Source organism: Heliangelus exortis, chromosome Z (assembly GCF_036169615.1).
Source record: "Heliangelus exortis chromosome Z, bHelExo1.hap1, whole genome shotgun sequence".
Taxonomy (NCBI): Eukaryota; Metazoa; Chordata; class Aves; order Apodiformes; family Trochilidae; genus Heliangelus; species Heliangelus exortis.
In genome coordinates, this window is record NC_092454.1 from 64,454,160 (window position 1) to 64,481,316 (window position 27,157).

At 42.9% G+C, this 27,157-nt stretch overlaps 2 protein-coding genes across 3 annotated transcripts in view; both read right to left on the reverse strand.

Annotated features, from left to right (window-relative positions):
• The window catches only part of SUSD1 (sushi domain containing 1), a 169,223-nt gene that overhangs the window by 118,526 nt on the left and 23,540 nt on the right, over positions 1-27,157 (reverse strand). The window lies entirely within an intron of this gene.
• On the reverse strand, positions 356-15,584 carry HSDL2 (hydroxysteroid dehydrogenase like 2). Of its 2 annotated transcripts, XM_071730448.1 has the most exons (12): positions 15,430-15,461; positions 13,581-13,628; positions 11,883-12,046; positions 11,395-11,493; positions 11,154-11,268; positions 8,668-8,771; positions 7,655-7,753; positions 3,276-3,470; positions 2,720-2,782; positions 1,713-1,886; positions 1,055-1,183; positions 356-620 (listed from the first exon to the last, which is right to left on the reverse strand). In XM_071730448.1, exons 1-12 carry the CDS (start codon positions 15,444-15,446, stop codon positions 508-510), a joined length of 1,320 nt encoding a protein of 439 aa, XP_071586549.1. In that variant the 5' UTR covers positions 15,447-15,461; the 3' UTR covers positions 356-507. The 2 variants fall into 2 exon arrangements, with proteins under 2 accessions (XP_071586549.1, XP_071586550.1); XM_071730449.1 differs by lacking the exon at positions 13,581-13,628 and having other exon boundaries at positions 15,430-15,584.

Consider the following 27,157-nt stretch of genomic DNA (forward strand, 5'->3'; position numbering starts at 1 on the left):
CTGTGCAGCCTAACTCAGGGCAATACAAAGGTATGAGAACTTGTGTAGGTAATAAACTCTGGAAAGCATAAAAAACCCACCAAGATATTTATTTACTGGGGTAATGAAGTCCCTGCTGAACTGACCATATTGCTTCCACTTCTAAGACAGCTCAGGAATCTCTGCATACCACCTTCTGTCATAGAGAACTGCAGGGTGACATTTGCTCCTCCTAACCTTTTATACGGGACATATGTGCAAGTAAATACATAGGTAAAAATCTCACTTCAATTGTCCTGCAATGATCAACAGGAGCAGAAGACACCTGACACCTAATGTGTACTCTTGAGAATGAATTTGTTTCATCACAGACACCTTCTTGTCTTAATCAGATGGATTTATTTCTTCTCAAAAAAATCTCACATTTTATCCATACTTATATTGCATTAGGACTACCACTTAAAAACATTATTGCAGTTATATATGAAAGGTAAATTTCAAAAAGGTTCTGTTACTATGGGTTTCCCCTCACAGTTTAGAGTTCAGCTGTGTGAGCAACTTCTCAAGCTTTATAGCTAGCGCCATGTTACCTTTAATCCTCAATTTTCCTGTCATGAAGGCCAGAGTTGGCTTTAGTTTACCTAAAAATAAGAAAAAGAACCATCAGAAAATGAAAATTAACTGGAGACAGCCTGTGCACATGAAAATATAAAGCAGCTACAGTGAGACTCAGCAACTATCTTCCTACCAAGTTCTGCTGTAAATCAGTGCATCTTTTGGAAACACAGATATGTGCAGAAGTCCAACAGAGTAACTGGTTTCTTTATGAAGCTACACTCACTGCTAAAATGTTCATCATACGTAATTAGTGAAAGAAGTATAATCTTCTGTGCTCTTCCCATTCACAGAATGCAGAAAAATCCAAGGAGCTTTAGCCTATTCTTCTCTTGAGACACAAGTCGAAAGCTCCTCCATCCCAGGATAACACACCAAGGAGTTGTTTATTTGCCCATTAGCAAAATGTTTCTGGGCACCAGGCCCTGCACTCACCCTGGCAAACGCCTTTGTCACTTACCTCTGAACATTTTCACAAAGTCAGCACTTGACATGCTCATAACCACATCAGCTGCTGCTGGAGGCTTTCCAAAGCCAGCACCGCCACCCTTGGTTTTCAGGTCAATGTACCAAGTGCCGCCACCATCACCTGAACAGAGAATGAAAAGAGGTGACCAGGCAGCAGGACTGCTGAGCCCTTCCCATTTCTCCACAGCATGAGCTGTGCCCATTTAAAGCAGCTACACAACAAAACAGATGTGGCAAGGCTCTGCTAGAAGGTGCCACCTGCCCCATGCTCTGTGTGCAGGCCAAGCCAGCCTTGGGCAGGCACCCAAAAGCACACTGTGTCAGGGACAAGGACAGAGAGCCCGAAGGCAGCACTTTGCAGACAGAGTGGTGGCAGCTGGTGTGTCTGCCATGACCCCACCAGCAGCCAGGCTCCTCTCATCCTCACCCAGTGGGGCCAGTGCTGAGACAAAGATGCCCACATACACCAGAGATGAAGCTGCTCCTTCCTGCAAAGGAGCATCACCACGCAGAACACAACAAAATGGGGAAAAGGGAGTAGGGGGGCTGTTTGGATCAGCTGGAGGTGAGTGTTGCTGTTCCAAAACACCCAGTGCCTTGTGCTAGGAGTGAGAGTGAGCGTGTGAAGGTTTCACAAGCCATGGCCTTACCAGATAATTCAAACTGAAAGACTCCCTGGGTACTTTTCACAAACTCCTCACTCAGGGATCCCTGAATAACTCTGAATGTTTCTGCAACAGGGCCCTGGGCCTTGTCTGCATGATCCTTGGCTCCAGCTGCTCCTTCACTTAACTTCTCCTCCTCTTTGGATGCTTGAGAAGCACCTACAAAACAGATTATTTTTCCCTTTCAAAAGCAAAGCTCTTTAAAACTGCAAGGAGATATACAGATAGAGACATCCCTTTGAAAAGACTTCAGCTTCACAGTAGGGGAAAGGAGTATTTTCCTGTGTCTCTAAGAATACTGGTATAGGATGCTCTTAGCACCTGAACAAGGAACAAACACTGTCGATTCTTGGCAGAACAGTCCTTGTGCCAGTCCTGCCCATGAAGTATTATCAAGGTAAAGGGACTATTCAAACTTTGCCTGCTCTTCTCTTCTCTTTTCCCTGTTCTGGCATGCCTGTGAAATTTGGTCATCATTCTTCATCACCCTCCTGCCCGATACACTGCATTCTGAAAATGCAAAACCAATGCTTTTTTTTTGTTTTTTTTAAATAAAACTCATTTAAGAGATATTTAAACTGTTACATTTTTCAGTATTATCTAATAAGCAATGGGGGCTCTAAGTTGTGTTCTTTCTCATAAATCTGTCAAGTCAAATCAGATACTCCTGCAAAATGTGCTGCTTGGTATTTAAGTTCTTTTTCCAGTAATGTTTTCCTGTGACCCTCATGCGACCAGAATTCAGATTGTTAAAAAGGATCCTTCAAAATAAAATACTGATTTTATACCATAAATGTCCTGCAGGAAGCAATAATACTCTTCTGCTAGCTTTAAGTACAGTACCATTTCCAAAAATCACACCCTCCAGTCATTGCCACATGGCTTGACTGGAGCCAAAGCTCTTCAAAGAAAAGAAAAAAGAAAAACTTGAAAGAGAGAGGGCATTCATTATGGTCAGAGAAGATCAGTTTCTACACACATCAATTTCCTACCATGTGTCATGGCTGTCGCATCAGTTTCAGCATCCAAGAAAAAGTCAGGCATCAGGGGGTGGCCTAAAAGGGAGGAAAAATGTAATAGTAAGTCTAAACAAAACTGGACAGCACAAACAGGAATCCATTTTGTATGAAACTGGAGTTAAGTTTATAAGTACTTAAACTACAATTTAAAGAAAGACACAGCATGAAATAACATATTTAGAGTTTTGTTCCTTAAACAAACAGTCTCACTAGCTGATGAATAGCAATATGTACATCTATAGTGCAGGGTTTTTTTTTTCATTACAATGTTTAGTTTAGTTTTGTTTTTAACTAAAGTGGGGGTTTTTTGTTTGTTTATTTTGTTTTAATTTAATAGGCACTTTATGATTAAAATCTCAGCAGACACGTATGTGTTTTCCAAGAAGGCACATATGTGTTCTGATACCCAAGGCAAGGAAACATTTCACAGACTAATTTAAGAGCCTCTATAATCAACACTTTGTCACTATTCTCCATGCAGCCTTGCCCCCTTCCTGAATGTACTTCTCATCTTAAAAGTCTGTTTTACCTGGTGCAATTGCATAGACATCAAAATCCTTAACTCCTTCTTCTCTCAATAGAACTTCATCAATAATGAAGTTTCCAGTGAAAGTTTTTGGTTTTGTTAAAATGCAATACGCAGCATCTGCAATGATGTCCGTTTTCCTGCACTGTTTTTCTATTCCAGCTCCTCCCAGCATGTCCATAGCAGATGTATGTATGGCTAGAAAGTTTGGAAGGTTAAGAAAACAAAGCTTTAACACAGACAACATACATGAACTGCCCATGCCACTGGTAAGCACACACCTTGCTTTCCTTTCATGCAAAAGGAAACAAACAAATTTTTACTAACCATTAAATAATTCCCTAAAAGAAGCATTAAAAAAACAGAAGACTACTAAGGGAAGAAAGAAGTAGAATAATGGGCAGGAATTTTCATGACATTTACATCCTTCCATCCCTTTATAAGTGTTCCCTCCATCCCCTGGATTTCCTCCAGGTTATTCAGGACATAAGAAACTAACAGTAAAACCGTTTTTCTCAAAGTGAACATATGATACTTCAACCATTAGGAGGTATGTCCCTTTGGTGATTACTACAGTGAAAATCTTGATGCTTTATTTTAGCCTTGTAAATGATTTCCATGACATACCAAAGTGTCTCTCCTAAGTTAGTGAGAAACCAAATATCAAAAACTCAAATAACTTATTCAGTATTCTACAGAAAGGCTGTGTTTGGCACAAGAATAAAATCCAGATATTCTGAAGTTCTGGTAGTTTTGTTAATCAGTTCTAGTAACTTCTGCAACTAATTTTGTAGCATGTTCCTGTCTAAGTCTAATTTTCTCGTTCAGGCTGAGATACCATTTCTTTTTTCTTTCATCCTGTTCCACAGAGGTAGTTTGGTTGTAGCTTTTGGCATTTGCCATGTTACTGTTTTCCTCTCATACCATCCTGCCTCGTGACTTTTTCTATCTGCTGTGTAAGACTCAATGCTCTGTCCCTCAATTCTGGGACAGATTCACAAATCCTCTCCTGCACCTCAGACTAGCAGATCCTGGAAGCCAAAGGATAAAGCGGATTGTAAATCCCTTTGTCCTCCTATCAGTGTTTCCACTATACAGAAAGTAACAGCAGCTCTGATGCAGAAACGATCCCAATATCCTTTAAAAAACAACGAACATGCACTGCGCAGGACACACCCCACTGGGCTGGATCATCCACTTCCTAAAGTAGCAACTGGGAAAAAAGAGAACGGCCTTCAATGCCAGCCAGCAAGATTCTGTCAGAGTGTTTTCTAGCAATGTGCAGAGTGAGTAGATGACCTCTTGACTGCTTTACTTTATTATTCTGGGTGAGGACTAGCCCCTAGGTTTCATTTACCTTCTACTAACCTCAGCGCCTTTTTTTTTTTTTTTTTCTTCTTCCCCAAATCAGCTGAACTTCTTTAAACACACCTAAATAGAAAAGAGTACATCAAAATGCACCTGGGTCTCCCTAGGTCTTTTACTCATATTTAAGGATAGGAAAGAAAGTTGCCTTTCTTTGGTCTGTCCTAAAAGATTATTCATTTTTTTAATAACAGCTAACAGTTCAGAGAATATTTCTGTCAAGTATTCTGATGAAATTTACCAGGTTCTGCTGACCTGAATATATTCTACTAATCTGTGGTGTCCTTAACCTGTTCACTTTTCCTGGCACTACCCTTCTGCCAAGGCTTTTGATATGGTACCCCACAGCCTCTTCCTGAAGAAACTGACTCAGACCACTGGACAAGTGGTCTCTGTGGTGGCTGGAGAACTGGATGACAGACTGTACTCAGAGGGTGACAGTAAATAGTTGATCCTCCAGCTGGCAACAGGTCACATGTAGAGTGACAGTGGGTCCAATGCTGTTTTAACATCTTCAGAAACGACCTGGATGTTGGGATCAGGAGCACCCTGATTAATTTTGCTGATGCCACCAGGATGAGTGGAGAAGTTGGGATGCCCTGGAAGGGAGAGCCACTGTCCTGGCTTAGACAGAGTGGAGAAGTGGGCTAAAGTGCACTTCACAAACTTCAATGTAGATAAGGGCAAGGTCTTGCACCTGGGCACACCCAGGAGTGCAGTTCAGACTGGGATCCACTTGGCTGGAAAGGGACCTGAGGGTCATGGTGGACAACAGGCTCAACATGAGTGAACAGTGTGATGCAGCTGCAAAGAAAGCCAACAGATGTTGGGCTGCATCAACAAGGGCAGAGAGAAACAAGTCATCATTCCAGTCTACTCAGTGCTTGGCAGACCACACCTGCAGTATTGTGTTCAGTTTTGGTCCCTGATGTACAAAAAGGATGTGGACAAGCTGAAGAGGATCCAGAGAAGTGCCACAAGGATGATCAGAGGACCAGAACATATGAGGAGGGGCTGAGAAAACTAACTGGGTTTGTTCAGCCTTAAGAAGGGAAGGCTTAGGGGAAACGTAATTACAATGTTCTGGTACTTAAACGGCAGCTACAAAGAAGAGGGAGATTCCCTATTTACAAGGAGTCACATGGACAAGACAAGAGGCAATGAGCACGAGTTGCTCTTGGGGATATTCTGGTTGAACACAAGAGGAAAATTTTCACTATGGGGACAATCAGACATTGGAATGGTCTCCCAGGAGAAGTGGGGGGGGTGGGAGGGAGACTTTCCCCCACTTTGGGAAGTTTTAAGTCTCAGCTCAGTGGGGTGCTGGGACACCTCATATAAACAATAATATTAGAAGGGTTGGACCAGATGATCCTTGAGGTCCCTTCCAATCTGATATTCTATGATTCTGACGCCTCTTGTTAGAGTTAAGTATTATTCTTCTGAGCACAGAAAGCCTGTGCTCAGAGAGTGAAGTAAAAATGCTTTAAGCAGGTACTACCTTGCCTGCACACTGCCTGCACACTGTCCAACCTATTCAATATACAGTGCTGCTGTCCTCTAATGCACACAATGAGTCTTCCAGTCCTGTCCCAGGTTACCTCTATTTCCACATGCACTCTTGGCACAGGCATTGCCTCTTGGCCTCTGGTAGGCTTCCACTTTCACTTTGGATAAATGAAGAGCTCTTGGCATCTCATAGACAGCTTCATTTTTGAGTGAGCTGGATTAATCAACAGATACCCACATCCATCCTACCACTGAGGCTAATCGCATTTGTATGAGATTATAGTGGATTTTTGTAATTAAGAACTTTGCAGACAACACTGTCTGCAGCTTAAGAGCACAGCTCTCTGAATGAGATGCTCTGGAATAATTTCTTCACTCTCATATACAGTTTACATTGCTTAATCAGAAGTATTGCATTACTTAATTGGGAGAATTTAGGATGCAAGCATCCAGACCCATGAAAAAGAACCAGGTTTGTCAGACACACCAAGTGTTCAACTGAGTTATCACCTAGAGCATTAAAGCAAAGAAATTGAAGTTATTTTGTCAAAAATACTTAAGTTTTGCTCATATTCCTCACCTTAGAGGAACCAAATCCGAGAGCTTCCACACTACAAGTTAAAGGGGCCTGCAACTCCTAACAGCAAAAGGCTGGAAAGTGTCTGGGTGCAAACACTTAGAGCACTTAGATTGGTGCACTCGCCCCAGAAGAGGACTTTGGTGGATATTCTTATGTCCTCTCCTCTCTCCCTCTCCCCCTCCACTAGTTAATTGCATAAACACACCTGTAATGTTTGGGCTCTCACTACTAAAGGGCAGGATGACCCTTCTGTCTTTACAGATTTCGACAGTGGTATAATTTCTGCACACAGGTGTATTTGGGGTGAGGAGACTGGCCTATTTGGCAAGCAGCTCTTTAAACCTCAAATAGCAGCCCTGGATCTCACTGACAACAAATTGATGCTAATACAATGTGAAAGCATTGAGTTGTCCTTCTTACACAGACCTCTTTAATTTCATGTGATTTGCAAGCAGGTGTTTGTGTGAATTTGCTGGCCTACTGTGCCAAAACTTCTAGAAATAGGATTTTTTAAATCATGGGTATATAACTTGTCAGTTCCATCTACCCTCTGAGAATTTAACTAGCAAGGAATTCTAACCAATGCTATATGCACAGATACTTAAGCACACTAACACTTCTCTTATCTGGGTGCATAAGAAAGAACATAGACAAGCCAAGTGTGGCACAGACACTTCATCCAACTGAAAGAGTTGAACAGATTGCTAACCAGCTGAAAAGGAGTTTGGATCAAAGTAGCAACTGTCTAGTCAGAACTAGGAATGAAAACCAGCACAAAAAATATGCAAAAGAACTGCCCAGTCTCCCAAATCAGTTCCAGAAAAAGACCAAAGTATAATCAAAGCAAAATAAAACAGGCAATAGAAGACAAAATACAGAAAATCATTATGTTAGTATCATTTAAAAAAAAAAAAAAAAAAAAAATCACCTGTTTTAGGCCATAACGCATTGACAGCAACTTCTCCTCTAAATTCTTCTGCCATTCCCAAGACACACATGGACATCCCATATTTAGAAATGGTATAAGCTAAGACAAGCATAAGAAGATAAAAATATACACTTTAACAATAGAAATTCAATTATGAAAAAGAACAAAGTGATTTCTTCATGAGGAAAATTAAGTTTTTTAGACAACACAGCATCTTCATAGAGTCCAATCTCTTTTCCATTTCTCCACCACCCTTGGAAGATAAAAACTGCCCTCTTTTCACTACAACTAAGGTGAGAGATACATGTTTTAACAAAAATAATGACTGAAGCCTAGCTGTATGGTGGTTTTGTTGTGCTTTCTATGCGCAGAACACTGACAAGAGAGATCATTTTTTTCAAAGATTCTAAAGGCACACTATCTGGTAGTAACCAAACTAGTACTCTATTGAAAAATAAATTAAAATTGTATAAAATTTAATTAAAATATTTTAAAATAATTTAATAAATTTCAAGGGGTTTAAAAAAAAAAACAAAAATTCTGAAGGAGTTTAATGTGACAAGCGTCCAAGATTGAAAGGCTTTTTTTTCAGCTTTAAATGAGCAACATTAACCTCAAGACATAATGGTGTCCTTTTCCTGTCTCAAAATTAATTTCCATTTTAGAAGACAACATTGGACTTTAAATCAAATGTGAAGCTGAATCACTAAGAAAATAAATTTTGGGTTTAAATCTCTGTTTGGAACAGAAGATATCTTGTAGTCTTCGGATTTCTCATGAAAAAGCACACTTTCCTTGAAAACACCCTTGAAAATATGAAACCTGCATTAAAATTTCCTGCAAAATTTCTTTTAGGTGATGTACAGAACACCCTGGGAAACAGTTAGTGCCATTCTGTAAGCTGTGCTAAAGATACAAGATCTAGCATTCTGGACTGGCACTCCTGCACATTTCAGTAAATATTTATGTGGCTCTTGGAAAACATAACAACAAAGGCACTGAACAGTACTCACCACAATGATTTTTGAACCACACAGGATTCAGATTCATAGGGGGACTGAGGTTCAGGATATGGGGGTTCCTACTCTTCCTCAAGTGGGGAAGGCACGTTTTAGACCTGATGGACAAATTCAGACAAATCAGTCCCCTCTCATTATCTAAAACACCTATAATTATAGGAAAAAAAAATACTAGCAGACCAGTTTTCATGAAAGCCCAATACTATACTGAGACCCTGCTCTAATATCAAACATTTAATCGATATAAAGAGCAACAAAAAAAATAATCTTCCCCAGCTCTCTTATGTCAAGCCTAGCATTCATTCTTGCTAACTGGACCACATTCTTAGAACAGTGCAGCACGATCTATCACTGATTTTCTAGATACTCAAAAACCATAATCCCTGTGTAATAGTTCTGGTAGAAGCTACAAAACACAATGAGGTAACAAGCAAAAATAACAGTGCAGAACACCATTGAGTAATAGATAATCTTCTAATCATACACCTATTTCTTCTTCACAAACATGTTAAAGAAATAATATAAATATTCCAAACAAAAAAGAAAACTTATTCTCTGCTGACTGGAGAAATCAGTATTTAATTCAACTTAGATTTTATATCTTTAAATAATTATTTCTACTTTATAGAAAGAGTCATTTGACTTCACTCCTAGCATGAGGGTACAGGTTTGCATTTGATCTCTGCTGGCAAGTTTTTAATCAAGCTTCCCAGTGAGAACTGCAGTGCAGTAGACTTCGTGACTAACCTCCTATTAACACACTTCAACAGGACCCATGCACACTGTCAGCAGCAGAAGGGACACCTACTAATGCAAAATCACTGAAGTAGTGAAGTAAATCATTTATCACCTGCTTTTATGTCCTGGGTGTCTCAACTCTTTTTAGTGGCAGTGTGTAAAGTTCACTAAAAGATGTCTCAATTTCTTAAAGCACAGAAACCAAGAATATGCCAACAGGTATATTACGTAAGATGGGACACTCACCCCACCTCCCCCAAGCAGACAAAAAATGTGCACCACTTTGTTAGAGATGCAATAACTTTCTTAACATTGAAAGCAGAGCTCTACAAATCATGAACAGAAGCATGATACAAAGCAACAGGAAGAAAAGGCAGAAATGCTTGACAAGGTCTTCCCAACTGACAGTTGCAAACCCAATCACAAAGATCACTTGCACTTTCCTTTCAGATGCGTTGATCTCTCATATTCTCTTCCACTCACAGCAGCACAGAATGTCACATTCACCTGCTTTTTAATCATTTTAAGGCAAAGCAGCACCCAAAGTACAGATGACCTTAAGAATTCTCCATTAATTAATGGAAAGTGACTGCTGCTGTTGGGTGGTGAGGGGAAAATGAAGCTTTCCACTGGCAATACAGTGGAGCCCATTCAGAGATTCAGTAAGTGATATCCACAGAGCACCTTCTAGAAAGCCAACGTCCAAAACACATTTTCCTTTCTGAGACCAGAACCACTTACACTTACAGTCTTTCAAAAGCAGACATCACAGGGTGAAAGCACAGTCTTTCCCTCCTTCACCCCCCTTCCCTCTGCATCCTAGCTACATATTGTGCACATGTGCCTCCTGTGATTTGGAAAAGCACTACTCGTGTGGTTTGACACTACTCTAATAGCAAACCCCATCACTGATTCTTAGCAAAAGAACGTTAAGGAATATAATTGCATAATCTGGTAACCAGATTCATCTGCACAAAGGAGAATGACAGATATTATTCTACATAAAACTCTGACACAAAAGCCCCAGATCACATCAAGCAACAACTGAATTTAGAGAAACTGCATCATCCTAAAGAACTTTTTTTTTTTTAAAACGCAACTCATAAAAACCAAAGTTTTAATTTTAAAACACAGCAACTTTAAATGACATCCTGTAAATGTAAAGATGATTTCACCTACTGGATCCATTTCCAAAAAGATGAGTTGGACCATAGAAGTCAGGACCATAGATATAGTAAAATCAAAAGCTGGTATAGCAATTTAAATAAACGATAGAATTCATAAACTGTAAGTAGGCAGAAAACACTTTAGATTGTTAAGTTACATCTTTAGCACTTCTCTTTTAACTATTTTAAGTTACCTAATGTTTTTTAAGAAGAGAAAGAAGTTTATGAGAAGTAACTTAACAAGACATTGCATTTGATGTATGCAAAGGTCATTGAAATGCAAGAGCAGACAGAATTTAGCAAAGCCAAACTGGAGCTCTTCCTACCTGCATGTAGAGGCTTATGAACACTTAATGACTAGTAAGAGGGTTTGTATTTGCTCCAACCTGCAACTAACTATTGCAATTATTAATTTCAAATGAGTAGGCCAATAACTGAGCACCTTCCTGTGAGCACAAGTGCAATACTTGCACTCCAACTCCGGGGCAGCAAAACAGTTGCACAATTTCTCGGAAAAACTGAGATAACATCATACCTGTTGTTACAATTACTTTGCTTCTCTCTCTCAGCACTTACGTAAGGTAGGTTCCTCGTACATTGACATCCATCATAAGATTGACCTTCTTCATTTCTGTTTCCAAAGTGCCAGACAAAGAGATGGCGCTTGCATTGTTCACCAAAATATCAATCCCTGGTTTTAAAATAAGCCATTTCACATTAGCATTTAAAGACAAAAAGCAGAAGTAAGGCAGGCTGTTCTTTTTCCTTTTTATTTGAACAATCTGCCTGCTAACATCTCTCCCACACCTCAGCATACCTCCAAAAGTCTTCACAGCTTTCTCCACAGCATTAATAATTTGCTGTTCTTCCCTCACATTAACGACACATGGCAAAGCCTTTCCTCCAGCTGCTTCAACTGCACAATTAAAATATTAAACATTAAAAAATTTGCTCTCGGAAATGAACCTACTGAGAATCTCTACTTCAATCACGTGCTTCAGGGTGGCATTGAAAAAAATCAGTGTCCCCCAAACTGCAACCCTTTCACATGTTGTGTGAAGAACAAGGAAGCCAAAACCAAATTTTAACACTGAGAATGTGCACGATACAGATGTATATGTCAATTAGCATGCACACACATAGATCTTCATTACAGTAATATTTCGATACCTCCTGGCTTTCCTTGGAGGCAAGAGAAGCACAAAACTTATTTTATTAAAGGTGCACTGGAGCTAAGAGAGGTAGGACAACTAAGCCAAGGTGTATCCCATCAGTTGAACCCTACCTTCACGTATCAGAACTTACTCTCTGCTGCAGCAGTGTAGATGGTCCCTGGGAGAGTAGGGTGGGGCTCAGCTGTCTTGGCAGCAATCACAATATTTGCACCATCCTTGGCAGCTTTCAAAGCAATGGCTTTGCCAATGCCACGGCTTGCTCCTGTGATGAAGAGAGTACATCCTGCTAGTTTCCTAAAAGTGAAAGGGTAAGGAGAAGAGTGAAGAGGGAGAACAAAACAAAACCTGTAAATCATTGTATTCCAGCACTTTCAGGGAAAATGTTGTTAGTGCAGTCTTTCAACCAGACAAATACCTTCATCATTTTACTAGGAGAGCAGCCTCTAAATACAAAAGAAACAGCTAGAGCTGCAGTTAAGTTCAGCCACATTGAAGACAAGAGCACTCTCCCAGTCTGCCAACACTATCATGCAAGAAGGTGAGACAGGTCACCCAATTACATTTTCCCCTCTTTGTAAAATGACACAACACACTGTTCACAACAGAGCTGCTACGTTCTCCATCAACAGAAAAGGTGTAAGTTGCAAAAACAAAATCCCAGTCTCTAATGAGACAACACACCTATGGAGTTCTCTGTAATTTAGTAGTCACAGCCTTCTAAACAAGAAAAACTGCCATGTGAACAGGGTTTAAAGATCAAGTCCAGAACCAAAATGTTAATGTCAGGTACTGTAGACAAGTGACAAAAAAATGATTCTCAGTAATGGCAATTATTAAAGATTTTACATTAACCTCAGTAGTTTCCCAGTACCTACATTTAATTCAACAGGTCACACATGAAGAGGGAGCAAGGACAGGCCATAAGGGAGGAATAAGAGTATCACCCAGGTGTGCTGGGATGCTGGCAGAAAAAAAACAAAGTTTCACCTGCAGCTGAGGCTTGTGAAGGATGTCAGAGGCACAGGGGCTTCTGCTGCTTCACTGCTAGTAAAAGCAAACCCTCTGCCCAATGGGTTGGATGAAAGCAGGGTTTTTAACACCACCTCTCACAATATTTTTGCAGGCACTTTTAAGATAATCAGTGGCTGCACAACCTGACAAAAAGTAAAAAATTGGTCAGGCTCAGAGGGCGATGGTTTGTAACTCAATACTCTGCACAGAGACTCATAGCCACTTCTGCTCCTGGACCAGTCCTGCCTAACATTTTTACCAACAAACTGAAGGATAAAATGCCCTGGAGATGGACAACTCTTTCACAAGCTGGAGGGCAGGGCTGCTATCCAGGGGGTCTCTGACAGACTAGATGAACAGGGGCCTCCTGAAATTCAGCCAGGACAGATGCATAGTCCTGCACCTGGGAATTTAAGAGTCCCAGCAACAAGACAGGCTGGGGACACAGATGCCAACTCTGCTGAGAAAATCTTGGCAGACTTAGCAGAATGCAAGCTGAGCATGAGCCAGCAGTGTGCCTGGCAACAGCATCATCCTGGGCGAGAAGAACATGATAACCAGAGATTCAGGAAAGGGATTAAGCCCCTGTGACACTCCCAAAACCACACTTCTATCCTGTGACCACTTTTGGATCCCCCAGCAGAAGGTATGTGATGACAAATGGGAGCAAGTTCAATGAAGGGAGACAAGAGAGATGGCTGGAGGCTCTGCACTTGTGTGAGGGCCAGTTCATCCTGGAGAACAGCTTTAGGGACACAGCAACCCCCCCCCCCCCCCAGTACCTATGGGGTGACTAATGAGATGGAGCAATGTATACATGCCGTGGTACAGTGCAGATGGAGGAGAGACAACAGGCCCTTTCCATCTGAAAAAACAAAGTTCAACAAGAGAAGTTCAAGGGCTGCTCCCAGCCTTGGAGGTTTTCAAGACCCAAAGGGACAAAAGCCTGAGCAGCTCCGCCTGATCTCCAGACTGATCTGGCCTTCAGCAAGAGGCTGGACTAGAGACCTCTCAATGTCCCTTCCAACCTCAATTATCCCACAATCCAATCTAGAAGAGTCCAGATGCATATTCAGTTCCTTTCCCCAAATTATTATTTTATCCAATGTATCAGGGAGCATGTTCCATTCATTCCAATTATGTTCTCTCTAGTTTTCCCCTCCAATCTTTCCTACAATAGCCATTGCCCTCAGATTTTCCTTTTTCTCAGCACAGCTGCATCTTCAGTCTACATAAACCCCCTGGTTCCTCCCTGGGTTACAATCACCACTAACTACATTCATTCTCTGGACCTATCCTCCTTTAATTCTGGCTCCACAAATTCCAATTCTGTCCCTATGGTCCACATAAATAGCATTCACCAAAACAAGCGAAGCAGGAAAACAGGAAAAATTCATTTCCAACTCATCACTTCTGAAACCTGAGCTGACTTAATAGTATCTCTCATACTCCTTTCATGTCTTTTTAAGCATTCCCACTTCAGCCTTAATTTTACTTCTATATGTCTCACTCAAGAAGTTTTATCTATCCTCTGAAAGCTGGTGTGACAGCATTCACAAAGCCAGATCCAGCAACTCTGTACCAACAATTGTTTATTCAGTACCCAGATCTGCCAGAATTTAGAAATTTTTACTCTCACAAGCAAGCTGAGAAGCTCGCAAGATTTAGGATTTATTTCTTAATTCACTTAGTAGTCCAATAGTTTACAAGTTTTTTAAAGCATGTGCTTGTCTCAAGCTGCTTATAACACATTGTGAAGGTTGTATTCTTTATGCTTCTATCACAAGTGTATTCTGGTAATAAGACAAAAAAATATCAAATTGACCTCTGTGCCTTGCAGGCTCAAGAGACTTGAAAAAAAAAAAGTCAGTTTCCCTTCTCTCCAGGCACAACTGCTGATAGGGAAACCTGTAGGCACATCAGGGGCACTTTTTACAGCTTGCTTAGACATACATTAGGAATTTATTCAATAATCCTGTTTATAACATACAGGAGCAAATAATAACTTCCTGGCTGCTAGTGGTTCTAGCTCTGAAGAGAGGTGGGGAACTCCGTCTAAATTAAGATGCTACACTGGAAAAAAAATCTGATTGCCAGGTAAGAAGGTGTTGGCTTGGCATAAAAGAGAGAAAAACAATTTGTTACACCTAAAATTACGGATAGACTACTAATTTTCTGTGGAAGCCCTCCAGCCCCTAAGAAACCTCCCCGCTCAAGGACACGGACTGACGGAGGTTGCCGGGGGCTCTGCCAGCATCCCCGCCCTTCACCTCCTACACTCGGAGCCCCCCGGCCCGGCCTGACCCACTCACCAACTCCAGGAGAGATCCACGCCCGCGGCGCAGCTTTTCCTGACTGGGACCCCCCCGGTTTTTCCTGACTGGAAACCCCCGTCATCTGCGGGTTCCTCTCCCTCCGCACATGAACGTTCTCAGCCGATGGCAAGCGCGGACCTCCCCGACCGCCCGGCCCGGCAGCCCGCCCCGTCCCGATCCCACCTCGCCCCCCGCCCCTGAGGCCCTTCCCTCAGCCTCGCCCCCCGCCCTGCGGCTCTGCCCGCCGCACCGGGGAGCGGGAAGCAGCGGCCGGCGGCGAGGGAAGGGGGGGTCGGGAGGGTGTGCGCCGGAGGGGACGCGGGTGGAGGGGGGAGGTCTGGGGCTGCTTACCCCGTGTTGGGCAGCATGGCGTCGCGGGTAGGGGCCGCCCTGGGACGGGCAGAAGGCCCAGCAGGGCCGCCCCACTCCGCGCAGCCGCGGCGAGGGGCGGAACGAGGGGGGCGGAGGTGAAGGGCGGAACGTGGAACGGTGCCCGGGAACGTGTGACTGGAAAAAGGGGCGGCTGTGGCCAGGGTTGATCCCGTCTGCTGGGGAGAGGGGGGCTGAGCCGCGGCCCCAGGCAGTGCAGCCGGGTGGACGTGAGCCGACCCGGGATGTGTAGGTAAAGGCCAACATGGGATGGAAGGAGTAGAGTGAAGGGGTTTCCAAGATCTTTGCTGTGAGTGTGAAATTTCGTTTTCAACTGAACTCTGACCCAGTCCCACTCAAATCACTGAAGCCTTTCCCCCGTCTAAACTTCTGCCTCACTCAGCAGAATGGCTGCAGCAGGATCGCCTGTCTGTCTGGTGCTCACCCAACCAGACCTGCCCCTTCCTTCTCCTCACTCCATCAACTATTTCACTGTCACTGCCAGGTCGACCCTTGCCTCGGGACCTTGCATCACCACAGCCCTGAATCACCCTTCCCAGATCACCTCCTTCTCCCTGTGTTGCCCAATGCAAGGCTCTGGCTTTCTCCAGCCCTCGCCGTGCAGCTTGCCTGCTGCTACAGGTGCCAGATCTTCCTCTAGCTGACACCTTGGGCTTGGTATTTCCCCTTCAGCTTTCATGGCAGAGCTCTTGTGCAACATCCTGAGGAGAATGCCTCACAACAAGAGAGATGGATAGTTTTACTGACTTGGGGAGAAATCAAAACCAATCCATAAGCATAAGTTAATGTGTGAACTGGTGCAATAATGCACACATACTGGGGCTGCTGGAGTAAACTAGTGTACGTGCTCTGCCTCTTGATGAAGCCCCTACAACAAAATTAAAACCTCCTCTGACCCCTGCTGTGCTGCCTGCCTGCTGCTACTGGGGGCAAGGCTTCCACCTGCTCCCAACTTTGGCTTGTCTTTCCCCCTCAGCTTTCACGCAGAGATCCTGCACAGCATCCTCAGAGGGATTTGGCTCTCAAAGAAGAGGAAATCTCCCAATGGGTCTGAAGTCAATGTGAAAAATAGAGAGAGATGGTTTTACTGACTTGAGAAGAAATCAAACCAATCCATTAGCAGAGGTGCTGCTGGGTCCTTGTGCATCAGTGTGGTGATGGTGGTTTCACTGTCCCTGCAGATCCTCCTGCCCACAGCTGCAGACTCCTGCAGGGACCCTGCCTGGCCAAGCCGAAGGGGCCGAGGGCCTCTGGGCAGCTTTGTGTCTGGCGAGTCTCTCCCGCCCGATGGCTTTCCCACGGTTGGCATCCTGCAGAGGTGGGAGCACAGCAGCTTTGCTGGGAAGATGTGCAGGCACGACTCTCCTCTCCTTCGGGCTCTTTGCAGGTGTGCAGCCCAAAGCAGGGGGAGCGCAGGGCTGGAGTGTGACAGCTCTGTGCCAGGATGGTGAGCTTGTGCCTGCAGGGAGCTCCCTCTCTCCCTCCCCGTCAGGGACCTGCCGTGCCTGGGCAGAGAGCTGCTGGTTCCAGCCTTGCACAGGTGTGCCTGGAAGAGAAGCCCCGAGGAATCATGTCCAGTTTTCTGCCCCTCAGGTGGTGTTCTCATGGATGAAATGGAGCAATGGGGTTTTTTTCTGCATAAGGGGGATCAGTTGACACCCCAGGAGGTTTTTTAGTGTGAGAAGCAGAGGGCGTTTTGAGACAGTGCTACAGGAGCTGGCACTCTTGTGTGTTGGCTCCGTGCCATAGCAGAGTCTTTTTAGCTGACCATCACTGTATTTAAAATACTCCCGTTGAACACACTAATGGATTTTAATATTAAATCATATTTGGCTACCTAAAAACGAAAAATGAGAACTTACCTCAGCACACTGCTACTTGAAGCAGTTCCCAAACTTGGCTCAAACTTTAATAATTTTTTGGAAATAAGTGTGTATGGAGGACAGGTGTTCAGAGTGGCACTGAGGTAGGGTTTTTGAAGTGTTTATTTTAAAAATTTTTGTAATAACAAAAAAAATTACATATGATTGAATACATACTCAAAACTGTTTTTTTAACACACTTTCTCATTCTCAAATGTTTGTGGGGTTTTTGCAACTTTGACAGTTTCTCTCAAACTCCATCAAAACTTCTAGCTTTGATAGTAGCAGTGGAGGTAGAAAGATGTAAAGAAAGCACTGCAGGAACAAGTTGATTGCTTCTGGTGATAATGAATGCAGTATTGTAAAAGTTGTGTTTACTGCCAACAACACTGATTTGCTTTTTGTTTTATTTTACTTTTCTGTAGACATGTTATGAAGTGAAATCCCTGGAAGAAATACCTTTCCTGCCCCACAGCTGTTCAGATTCCCAGGTGCTGAAAACATCCTTTACCAGTATTCATAGAGAAACATGAAAATACTCCTTTCCCCTACTGTGAAGCTGAAATCTTTTCAAAGGGATGTCTTTTGTTTGTTCTTGGGGCATGTCTTTTGTTCTCCTTGCAGTTTTAAAGAGCTTTGCATTTGAAAGGGAAAAATAATCTCTGTTTTGTAGGTGCTTCTCAAGCATCCAAAGAGGAGGAGAAGTTAAGTGAAGGAGCAGCTGGAGCCAAGGATCATGCAGACAAGGCCCAGGGCCCTGTTGCAGAAACATTCAGAGTTATTCAGGGATCCCTGAGTGAGGAGTTTGTGAAAAGTACCCAGGGAGTCTTTCAGTTTGAATTATCTGGTAAGGCCATGGCTTGTGAAACCTTCACACACTCACTCTCACTCCTAGCACAAGGTATTGGGTGTTTTGGAACAGTAACACTCACCTTCTCCAGCTGATCCAAACAGCCCCCTACTCCCTTTTTCCCATTTTGTTGTGTTCTGCGTGGTGATGCTCCTTTGCAGGAAGGAGCAGCTTCATCTCTGGTGTATGTGGGCATTTTTGTCTCAGCACTGGCCCCACTGGGTGAGGATGAGAGGAACCTGGCTGCTGGTGGGGTCGTGGCAGACACACCAGCTGCCACTGCTCTGTCTGCGAAGTGCTGCTTTCGGGCTCTCTTCCTGCTTACCCTGTGAATAGGAAGACCACAGAAGCTTATACTACTATTATTAACTAGGTGTGGAAATTTTAGCAACAAGAGTAGCTTCAGGAAGAATTCAGTCGACTGGTTGGACTTCTTTTCTGCACATCTCTAGACTGTGTTTATGAAATGTATGCTTCTTTTACAGCAGAACTTGCTACAAAAGTAACCTTGTTTGTTTCTTTTCCCTGAGAGACTGGAGTTACATAGTGTCATCTCAGTTAAAATCACTCATTATTTAATAATTCTGTTAAGTAACAGTATACAACATTTGATGCAATTTGGCCCTCTTGCTGAGTTTTTTCTGGCTCCAGAAAAGGTTTTTACTGGTGAAGTATTTGTTGGATAACAGGCAGTGTCACAGCTTTCATAATGTTAAGTACTGCACTGCATTAAAAGTGTCATTTCCATCATTTATTGCTATTCAAAACTGTTCTGACCCTTCTTTATCAAAACTATAAAATGGAGTCAGAGGATAATGCATTTATAATGAAAGAAAATGTTCACCATTAAGTAAGTTAATCATTATAACCAAGTTCTCAAAAAGTATCTTTAGAAATAGACCAGAAAAACAATTAACCAGTCTCATCCTTTTCAGCAAAGTTCTTCAGTCTTGTGAGATACATATAGATACATAGACACACATATCTGGAAATACTTTGTTACAGTGAGATATTTGAAGGCTATAAGACTTAATCACAGAGTATGATTTAGCATTTTTACCAGGTGGATAAAAACCCAAAGAGTATACCACAGCGGAATTTCTAAAGAATTTAACGATCTTACTCTAGCAATGTTACTGTTTCTGGTCACAATATTACATTTTCCTGTGCAGAGCCTGTCTCTAGTTCCTTTTAATTTTCTGATTGTCTTGTTTCTTTTTTTTTAGGTAAGGTAAAGCCAACCTTGTCTTTCATATCAGAGAAACTAAGTGTTAAAGGTAACGTGGTCCTAGCAATGAGCCTGTAAAATATTAGGTCATGGATGATTTTTGAACTGTGCAGGAAAGCCTTACTAGCACAACTTTAATATACAACTACAAGGCTGTTTTGAAAATACCAGTCATCAATTTGATGCAGAATGAGGACTTGTTAGAGAAGACAAAACACAATTGGACTGTAATGCCCAACAATTAGCACATTTTTCTTAGCATCTTAATGTAATTAAGATTAAAAGAAAAACTATGACCAAAATTCTGATGTTTCAAGGATTTTTTTTTTCCATTTTCACTCTGATAGCAAATGGCTCTGTTACTGTGAGATATAGAACTATTAGAATTTTAATTTTTATACTATTTTATGGTCTTCAAATTACCTGATGTCTACTGAGATGTGACTTCTGATCTCAGGATGAGGGTTGCACAACATATTTCTGATGTACTGTTAAGAGCTGAGCTGAGCACTGACCTGTCCTGTAGGAGACAAATGGCATTTTTCTCTCCTGTACTTTTGTCACAAAGGTTGTAGGAACTGACCTTCTCTATCAGATATTATTATAAAAGGCTCATGATCTCAAGCTGTTGGAAAACACAGTGTATGTGCTTGTATGAACTTGGATATCAGAAGCAAGGTTGTTTAATTTCATACTGTTTTATCATCAGCCCCCTGCCTTTGCAGCTTTCCTTGCTGTACAACTTTCCTGCAACTTTTGTTTTTCAGCATTGCTGGGGAGAAAGGGAAAGGTGTGCAGCATCCAGGTAACTATGTCTTGTTACCTGAAGGCAGAATGTGCCTATTTTCTTCCTTGATTGTGTGTGTAGTTCATGGTGTGTGTGTGTGTGTGTTTCCTGTGTATTCAGTAACACTGTTCATGCACAAAACCACTGGTAGTTGTGCAAGTCATTTGGTGATGGACTGCGATGTGTCTGTGATCCTAGAGAAAGGTGTCATCTTCAGAAGTGCTTTTGTGGGAGGTGAATCCAGAAAAGCACAACCTGTCTCTGACTGGCCATACTGTTTCTTCTCCCTCAGGAGGTCAGTAGTGCTGCTTGCACGGTGGAAAAGTGAGAGCCCACATGCTTCCCTGGGGAACAGTGTTTGAGTCCTGTGCCTGAGTGCTGCTGCAGCTGTGTGTGTAACCGCTCATGCCAGGGAGAGAAGGGTGGGAGCTACCACCTCCAGAGCACTGGTGTAGGTAGCTATGGATTCATGCCTGACAGGACAAGCAATCAAACTATCATCAAGAAAATCAGAAAACTCGGACCCCGCTTTTCAATTAAATATATTTACACCTCCTGACCCAGGAATGTGTGTCCTGCGGGCATCATCCTGAGCATGTGGGTAGGCATCCCACTGCCTTCCCCTCAGAGTCCTTAGGATAAGTAGGCTGGTGACTGTGCCTTTGGATGGGTGCTGTGAGGCCTGTGTTGCTGGGATTAGGGGTGTTTGATCTCTGCACTATGGACTTCCATATTATGCCATTCCTGGAGCTTCCACTGACAAGCATGCCAGTCTGCTGTGCACTCTTAGGACAAGACCTTCAACGGGTGCTGTAACAGAGGAATTTCTGTAGTTATTTGCATTCTGCACATGTCAGAGGACATTTCCATGAGGGCAGAAATATATTGCCTCTTTACCTGTTGGTCAGTTCACAGCCTTTAAGGTCCATAGAAATGACGTGACTAAAAAATCTGTGACTGTGAACTACTGGAGAAAAAGACACAGTAGTTGGGTCGTAGCTCTAGCACGTAGTCCTTTGGGTCGTAGCTCTAGCAGGCTCCATGCTGAAAAACACAGACACGATCCTCATGCTGCTGAGGGCAGGAACAGGACTGATGCTCACCATATTGTGAAGGAAATGTAAATCCTCTCCTTAGGTGCCCGAGAGCTCTGTTCAATGTTTCCCCTTCCTACCTGTTCAGCAGTTTCAGCTCCCCCTCTCCTGAGTTTTTCCCCTTTTCGAGCCGTTCTGGTCGAGGGACGCACTGCCTGGTGCCGGCAGAGGGAGCACCCAGCACGCAGTAGGGTTCAGCTGTAAGAAAGGCTGGGATGAGGCTACAGCAACATCTGCATCCAGCCCTCACCTCCCTTCCCTCGCCTCTGGTGCGAAGTCCAGAGGAGGAGCGAGGGTGTAGTTCTCGGTGGCAGAGCACCAGGACTCGTCATATGTATTGGTCCCACCAAAATAATCAGTGAGAGCCTAATGATTTGTTGTCAGGGAGAGACTTGGTTTGGGAGAACATTACCCTGAATCCTGAAAACATTAAAGCCACTGAATTTCTGTTCTTATAATGGAGAGCTGCTTCATCCCAGTTCTGTCTACCATTCTGTCCTAGGAGAAGATATTGCTTTATATAGCTAAATATAATAAACTGAATCAATAAAACACAGATTCAGAATTTTTTACCAGGGTGTAACTGTTCTTCTCTACCTCTGCTTCCCACCATTCCTGCTGGGGGCTGATGCTGAAGAAAGGTGAGGGGACTTGCCAGCTGTGTGGGGACAACATCATCTCACCTCTCATGTCTTATCAGTGAGGACCACACATAAGCTTGAAGGAGAATTGAAGGGGAAAAGGAACAGAAAGAAGGGGGAAACTGCCCAGTGGCCAGTCAAGAACTACAAAGCAATGAGGCCCCAGAAGAGTTTCTTTTCTAGTGTTGGCATGCAGTGGGCATGTGAAAGACGTAACTGTAACTACTCTCCTCAGGCTTCTCCCTCTGTTAACTCTGTGCTTGGCATTAGGACCCAGCCAGCTCCCTCTTCATAGTTCCTGTAGGATGTCAGCCAGCAGGTGTCACACACCCATCACTCCACTTCAAGCATATTTATGCCTGACAATGCCTACTACCTACTTCTCTATTTGTTAACACTTGTTTTTCCCCTAATGTAACCTAAAGTTACAAACCAGCTAAGAAACATAGAAGGAAGAAAGGGTGAATTCTCAGTCTGTTAGCAAGTGCTTTCCATAAGAACCTACTGTTAATACTTAGATTGGCAGGTGAAAAGCCATAACAGCAGAAAGACAACAGCATAGGAAACAGAAGGGAAAAGGCTGAGACAGCAGCTCAGGTGGAAGGTTGTAGAGGTGTTAAGTGAGAGGCTGTCTGCAGAAGCGCACACAGAAAGCACTGCAAAGGTGGGAGCCACTTGTGCAGATCTATGTGCAGCTCTTGACATGTCTTGCACTTGCTGTTCAGTCCTAAAAAGGATGTTAGACAGCTAAGTTGTGATCACAAGATAGAACTCAAAGGCATGCAGAGTAGAACTTTACAACCCAGGAGGCAGGGAAGTGCACACACCATTTCTGCACAGCATGGCTAAGCTCAAGATCTACCCAATAAAGAAGAACTGGGTTAAGTTTCTTAAATGTGAAGTATACTTTTAAGCCTGTTTTCCTGTTCCTACCTTCTCCCATAGACAGAAGCTACATAGCATGAGCATCAGCTCTCAGAACATATCTTTTCATCAATGATTAAAGTTTTAACAAGCTGGGAAGTAACTATTGTATCACTATCTTCAATTGTAATCTTTTTCCTAATGGTGTGTGATTGTGTGAGGTTTGGTATTGGAAGAATAAATAGCATAAAGCCAGTGTATAAATTCCAGATTTTTTCCCTATAAATGTAACTCATACTCCGTAAAAAATATTTTGTCCAGAATGGCATTTTCAACTACTTCTTTGTAAGCAAAGAGCTTGCTATTTCTGCAAAACAAGTAAATGTGATATAGGGGAATTTTGTGATCCAGACTTTACAATAAAAGTAGAGTGTCTGAGGTCACATATATTCACTGAAAGTCAAGTCTCTCAAACTTCTATGTTTTAAAGGCCAAAAATGAGGCCATAAAAGAATTACACCATTGCCTTACACAAAGCTGAGAGGAAACAGAAGCTGGTACACTTGCTTATTTTCTTTGCCAGAGGAATAAAATGTTCCTGTGAACATATCCTAAGTAAATAATGCTCCATCTACATGTTTACCACTTTGGCTGCTGTCATTTACTTTTCTTTGAAGTAAAGCAGAGCTTCCAAGAACATCACATATGAGACATTGTTGTCAGCCTGCTATAGATGAGCAATTGCACCAAGAACTGGGAATTATGCCAGGATTTCTATGGTGAAACCAAAAAATAAGCCCCTGCAGCAGTCCAGCTCTGTCACTGCAAAGCTTTCCCCACTCTCAACAGTTTGGTGGCTGAAGGGTGAGCTCCTCTAAAAAAGCAAGTCTGCCCTCACAGACCAGTGGTAAGAAAGGTGCTATCTATGTGACTTGTAGAAATCTATCATCTGTCTGAACATGAACTTAGAGCTAGCTATGCAAGGGGGTGAAAAGGAAGTCCAGGTTTTGTTTTACAACCACTCTCTGAGTTGTAGAGCACATTAGGGAGTCACTTGAGGCCACAGGCTGGAGACTGAAGTGTTCATGGTTTCTTAGACATAGGAAACAGCCCATTGTCCTTATCCTACATACAAAAATTACACACAGTACATTCTCATTAGTGTTCGCCACATCTCCATCCCATAATTAGCTCATTCTTACACTGCCAAGTCCCCTGCTTTCTTTCAAGTGGGTTTCTTGTTGAGCTGTCATTATGCATTTTTACCATATTCATTATTCTGTTTTTTGTTTAATTTGCTCTGCTTTACCTGTGTATTTCTGTCATGCAAGAGCTGACATTCTCCTTCTGTTGCCACACATATGTCCTGCTCTACCAAAACCCTGGGGTTTTCTGATATCATTGTGGGTCTTCCCAAAACAAATGGAGAGCTGCTACCCAGTGCAAGAGGAAATGGAGAACTACAGTCCTGTCCTTTCTGTCTCAGCCATTTCTTGCAGATGGCTGCTCTGGGGAAGCTCTACAATACTTCTTGTATGCAGTTCATCAAGGCTTTCTCTGACTTTATTTTTCAGGTCAGTCTTTTTTTGTCTGTAAGCCACTCAAGTTATTTGTCTAAAGCAGAAATAATTTTCAATACTGAAAGAAGCTCATTCTTTGCACTTTAAAAACATTTTTGTAAGAGCTCTGTTGCCCAAGCAAAGACTGAAGAAATTAAAAGCTTTTATGTATTACAGAAGTTCATATTCTCTCTCATTTACACAGAGAGTGCTGTCAACCTCATTTGTCTTTCCATGAGGAAAAAACAGCTGAAACTGCTTCCTTTGAGTAGTAAAAGTGTCATGAAAACTGTAAATGAGACTTCTTGGACTCTCTAAAGCCATATCAGAAAAATTAAGATCTAGAGGAATTTCATACAAAGAGTTGTGTGTTGACAACTCTGAAAAAGCACAGACTGGATTTTCAACGGTACTTTAGGCTTCTGGTGAAGGAGCACAGACATCTTGGCAACTGACCTTCATATGCCTTTCTCTGTATTCCTACTAGTTAGAGTCATAGAACAATTTGGGTTGGAAAGAACCTCTAAAGGTCATCCAGTCCAACCTCCCTTCAGTAAGCAGGGTCACCCTCGACTAGATCATGTTGCTCAGAGCCTCATCAAGCCCCACCTTGAATTATCTCCAGGGATGGGGCCCCAACTACCTCCCTGCACAACCTGTTCCATTTTTCCACTATACTCATGGTAAAGAACTTTTTCCTAACCTCCAGTCTAAATCTACTCTTCTCTAATTTAAAATCATTGCCCCTCATTCTATCACTACAGGCCCTTGCAAACAGTCCATCTCCAGCCTTCTTGTATCCTCCTTCAGGTACTGGAAGGTTGCTACCGGGTCTCCCCTTTTTTTCTTCAGGATGAACAACCCCAAACAGAGCCTCAGAAGGGCAGAGTCTCCTGTTAATCACTAGTTACTGGAACAGGCCAAAGCCTTTGCAGTGCATTGTGGTGTCTGCATCCCTGCTCCTCAAATTGTCCCACACTGCCTTCTATTTAGGAACAAGATTGGGACACTCCTTGCCTGATCACACCTTTTAATTCAGCTTGGTGTTTCCTACAGGACCTGAAAGACATCTGCCTGGGGACTTGTGTAACCTGCCCTGCCCCAGCCAGGTGGAACTGTGTTTTCAACACACAACCATAGCAAGCAGGCAGCTGGAGAGCAGGACCACTCTCCTCAAGCTTCCATGTTCAGATGAGGTTCCCTTTTGTCCCATGCTACTGACCCAGAAGGGAGAATGTCTTCTCCTCTCGTGGATTCCTTCAGCTCTCTGTGCCCTGGTTTCTGACCTATGGAGCAGGAACGTAGGGCCAGTGTTAAGCACAGCATTACAAGTACTGAAATACTGTAGAGCAGGGTGCAACCAGATGCTGAGATGAAGGACTGGCAGAGCAGAAGGACCAGGTCTACCAAAGGTGAATTAATCCTGAAACCACCTCCAGAAGTGACAGGAATCCTTCAGCAACATGCAGTGCCCACACAAGTAATTCTGGGGGCAGGCAGGTAAGTAAAGGAAGAATCAACCGGAAGTGGTTTGCTTTAAAATATTGTGTACATTTAATTACAGATGTTCCAGAAATGCTAATTCAAGAACTCTGCTTTAAAAAACTTTCCTTTAGTAACAAGAATATGGGAGGGGCAAATTGCTTTGTTGCTGTTCCTCTCTAAGGATCACTCTTAAGCAAATGGATTATGCTGTGGTCCTGTGTTGCCATGCCTTGGTAAACAAATCAACCTTTCAAGGAGTAAACTTCCAAAGTTTTCTATAAAAAAACCTAAAAAGACCCCAAAACCAACAGACAAACATCTTATTCCTATATTCTGTTCTCTTTATTACCAGTTTTTCAGAGAATTTCCCAATAACAAAATCCCTGTCCCTTGCTCCCTGACACTGTCAGACAGTTGTTGTCCACAGAAGTGCTCTCAGCCTGCTTGACAATTTTCATTCTTGTCTTGTCCACACCCTTGCAGCCCTACTGCAATGTTACTGAAAACTTGGGATGCAAGTCCCCTGCACAAGCCATGGGAGCAGGACTCTGCCCTCTTATTCCCTAACCCCCAGGGTGTTGCAATACCCCACCTCAACTCATCACACCCCTTGTCTGCATGCAAGGCAGACCACTGGACTTCCTGCACCTCACTGTCCTTGACTTCCAGTCCTCATGGCTGGATGTCTGGAAGCTGTAGCTGCCCTGCAGACCCACTTTTTGCTCTGTCCTTCCAGGGTGTTGCTGCCACCCCAGGGGATCCCCCCACACTTTTCCAACCTATTACCATGTCCCATTCAGAAGAGGGAGACAAGAGATTTAGATTTATAAATCCTCAACAACAGAGTCTTGTTGTGAGACAAGTGACAGACAAGTTCAGAAGTCCAGGCACAAACATTTATTAATTTCCCACAGTGTATTAACTGGATTAATGATAATCAACTCTGTGTATAGCAAACTATGGCAAGCAGTATGACATGCCTTGCATTACTAATACATGTATATTCCAGCTGTGTGACTTGAGTAAAAGCATGGCAGACCTTGCATTACTGAGTGATTTTAGAAAGCAAAAAGGAGAAGGAGAAAGAATAGGAAAAGAAAAGACAGAGAAAATGCCAGTCCTGGGTCCAGCATCAGGCCTGCCAGGGGGGGTGTTTCGTGTGGAGAGAGAAAGAGCACCTGAGCTTCATTGTGTGCCCCTATTTATTGGCTCCAGCACTCAGCAGTTCTGGAACTTTCTTGCTAAACTACAACATCATTTTACTATTGGTACATTTGTTCCCATTTTAAATGTAAATTAGCACACACATTCCTTGTGTG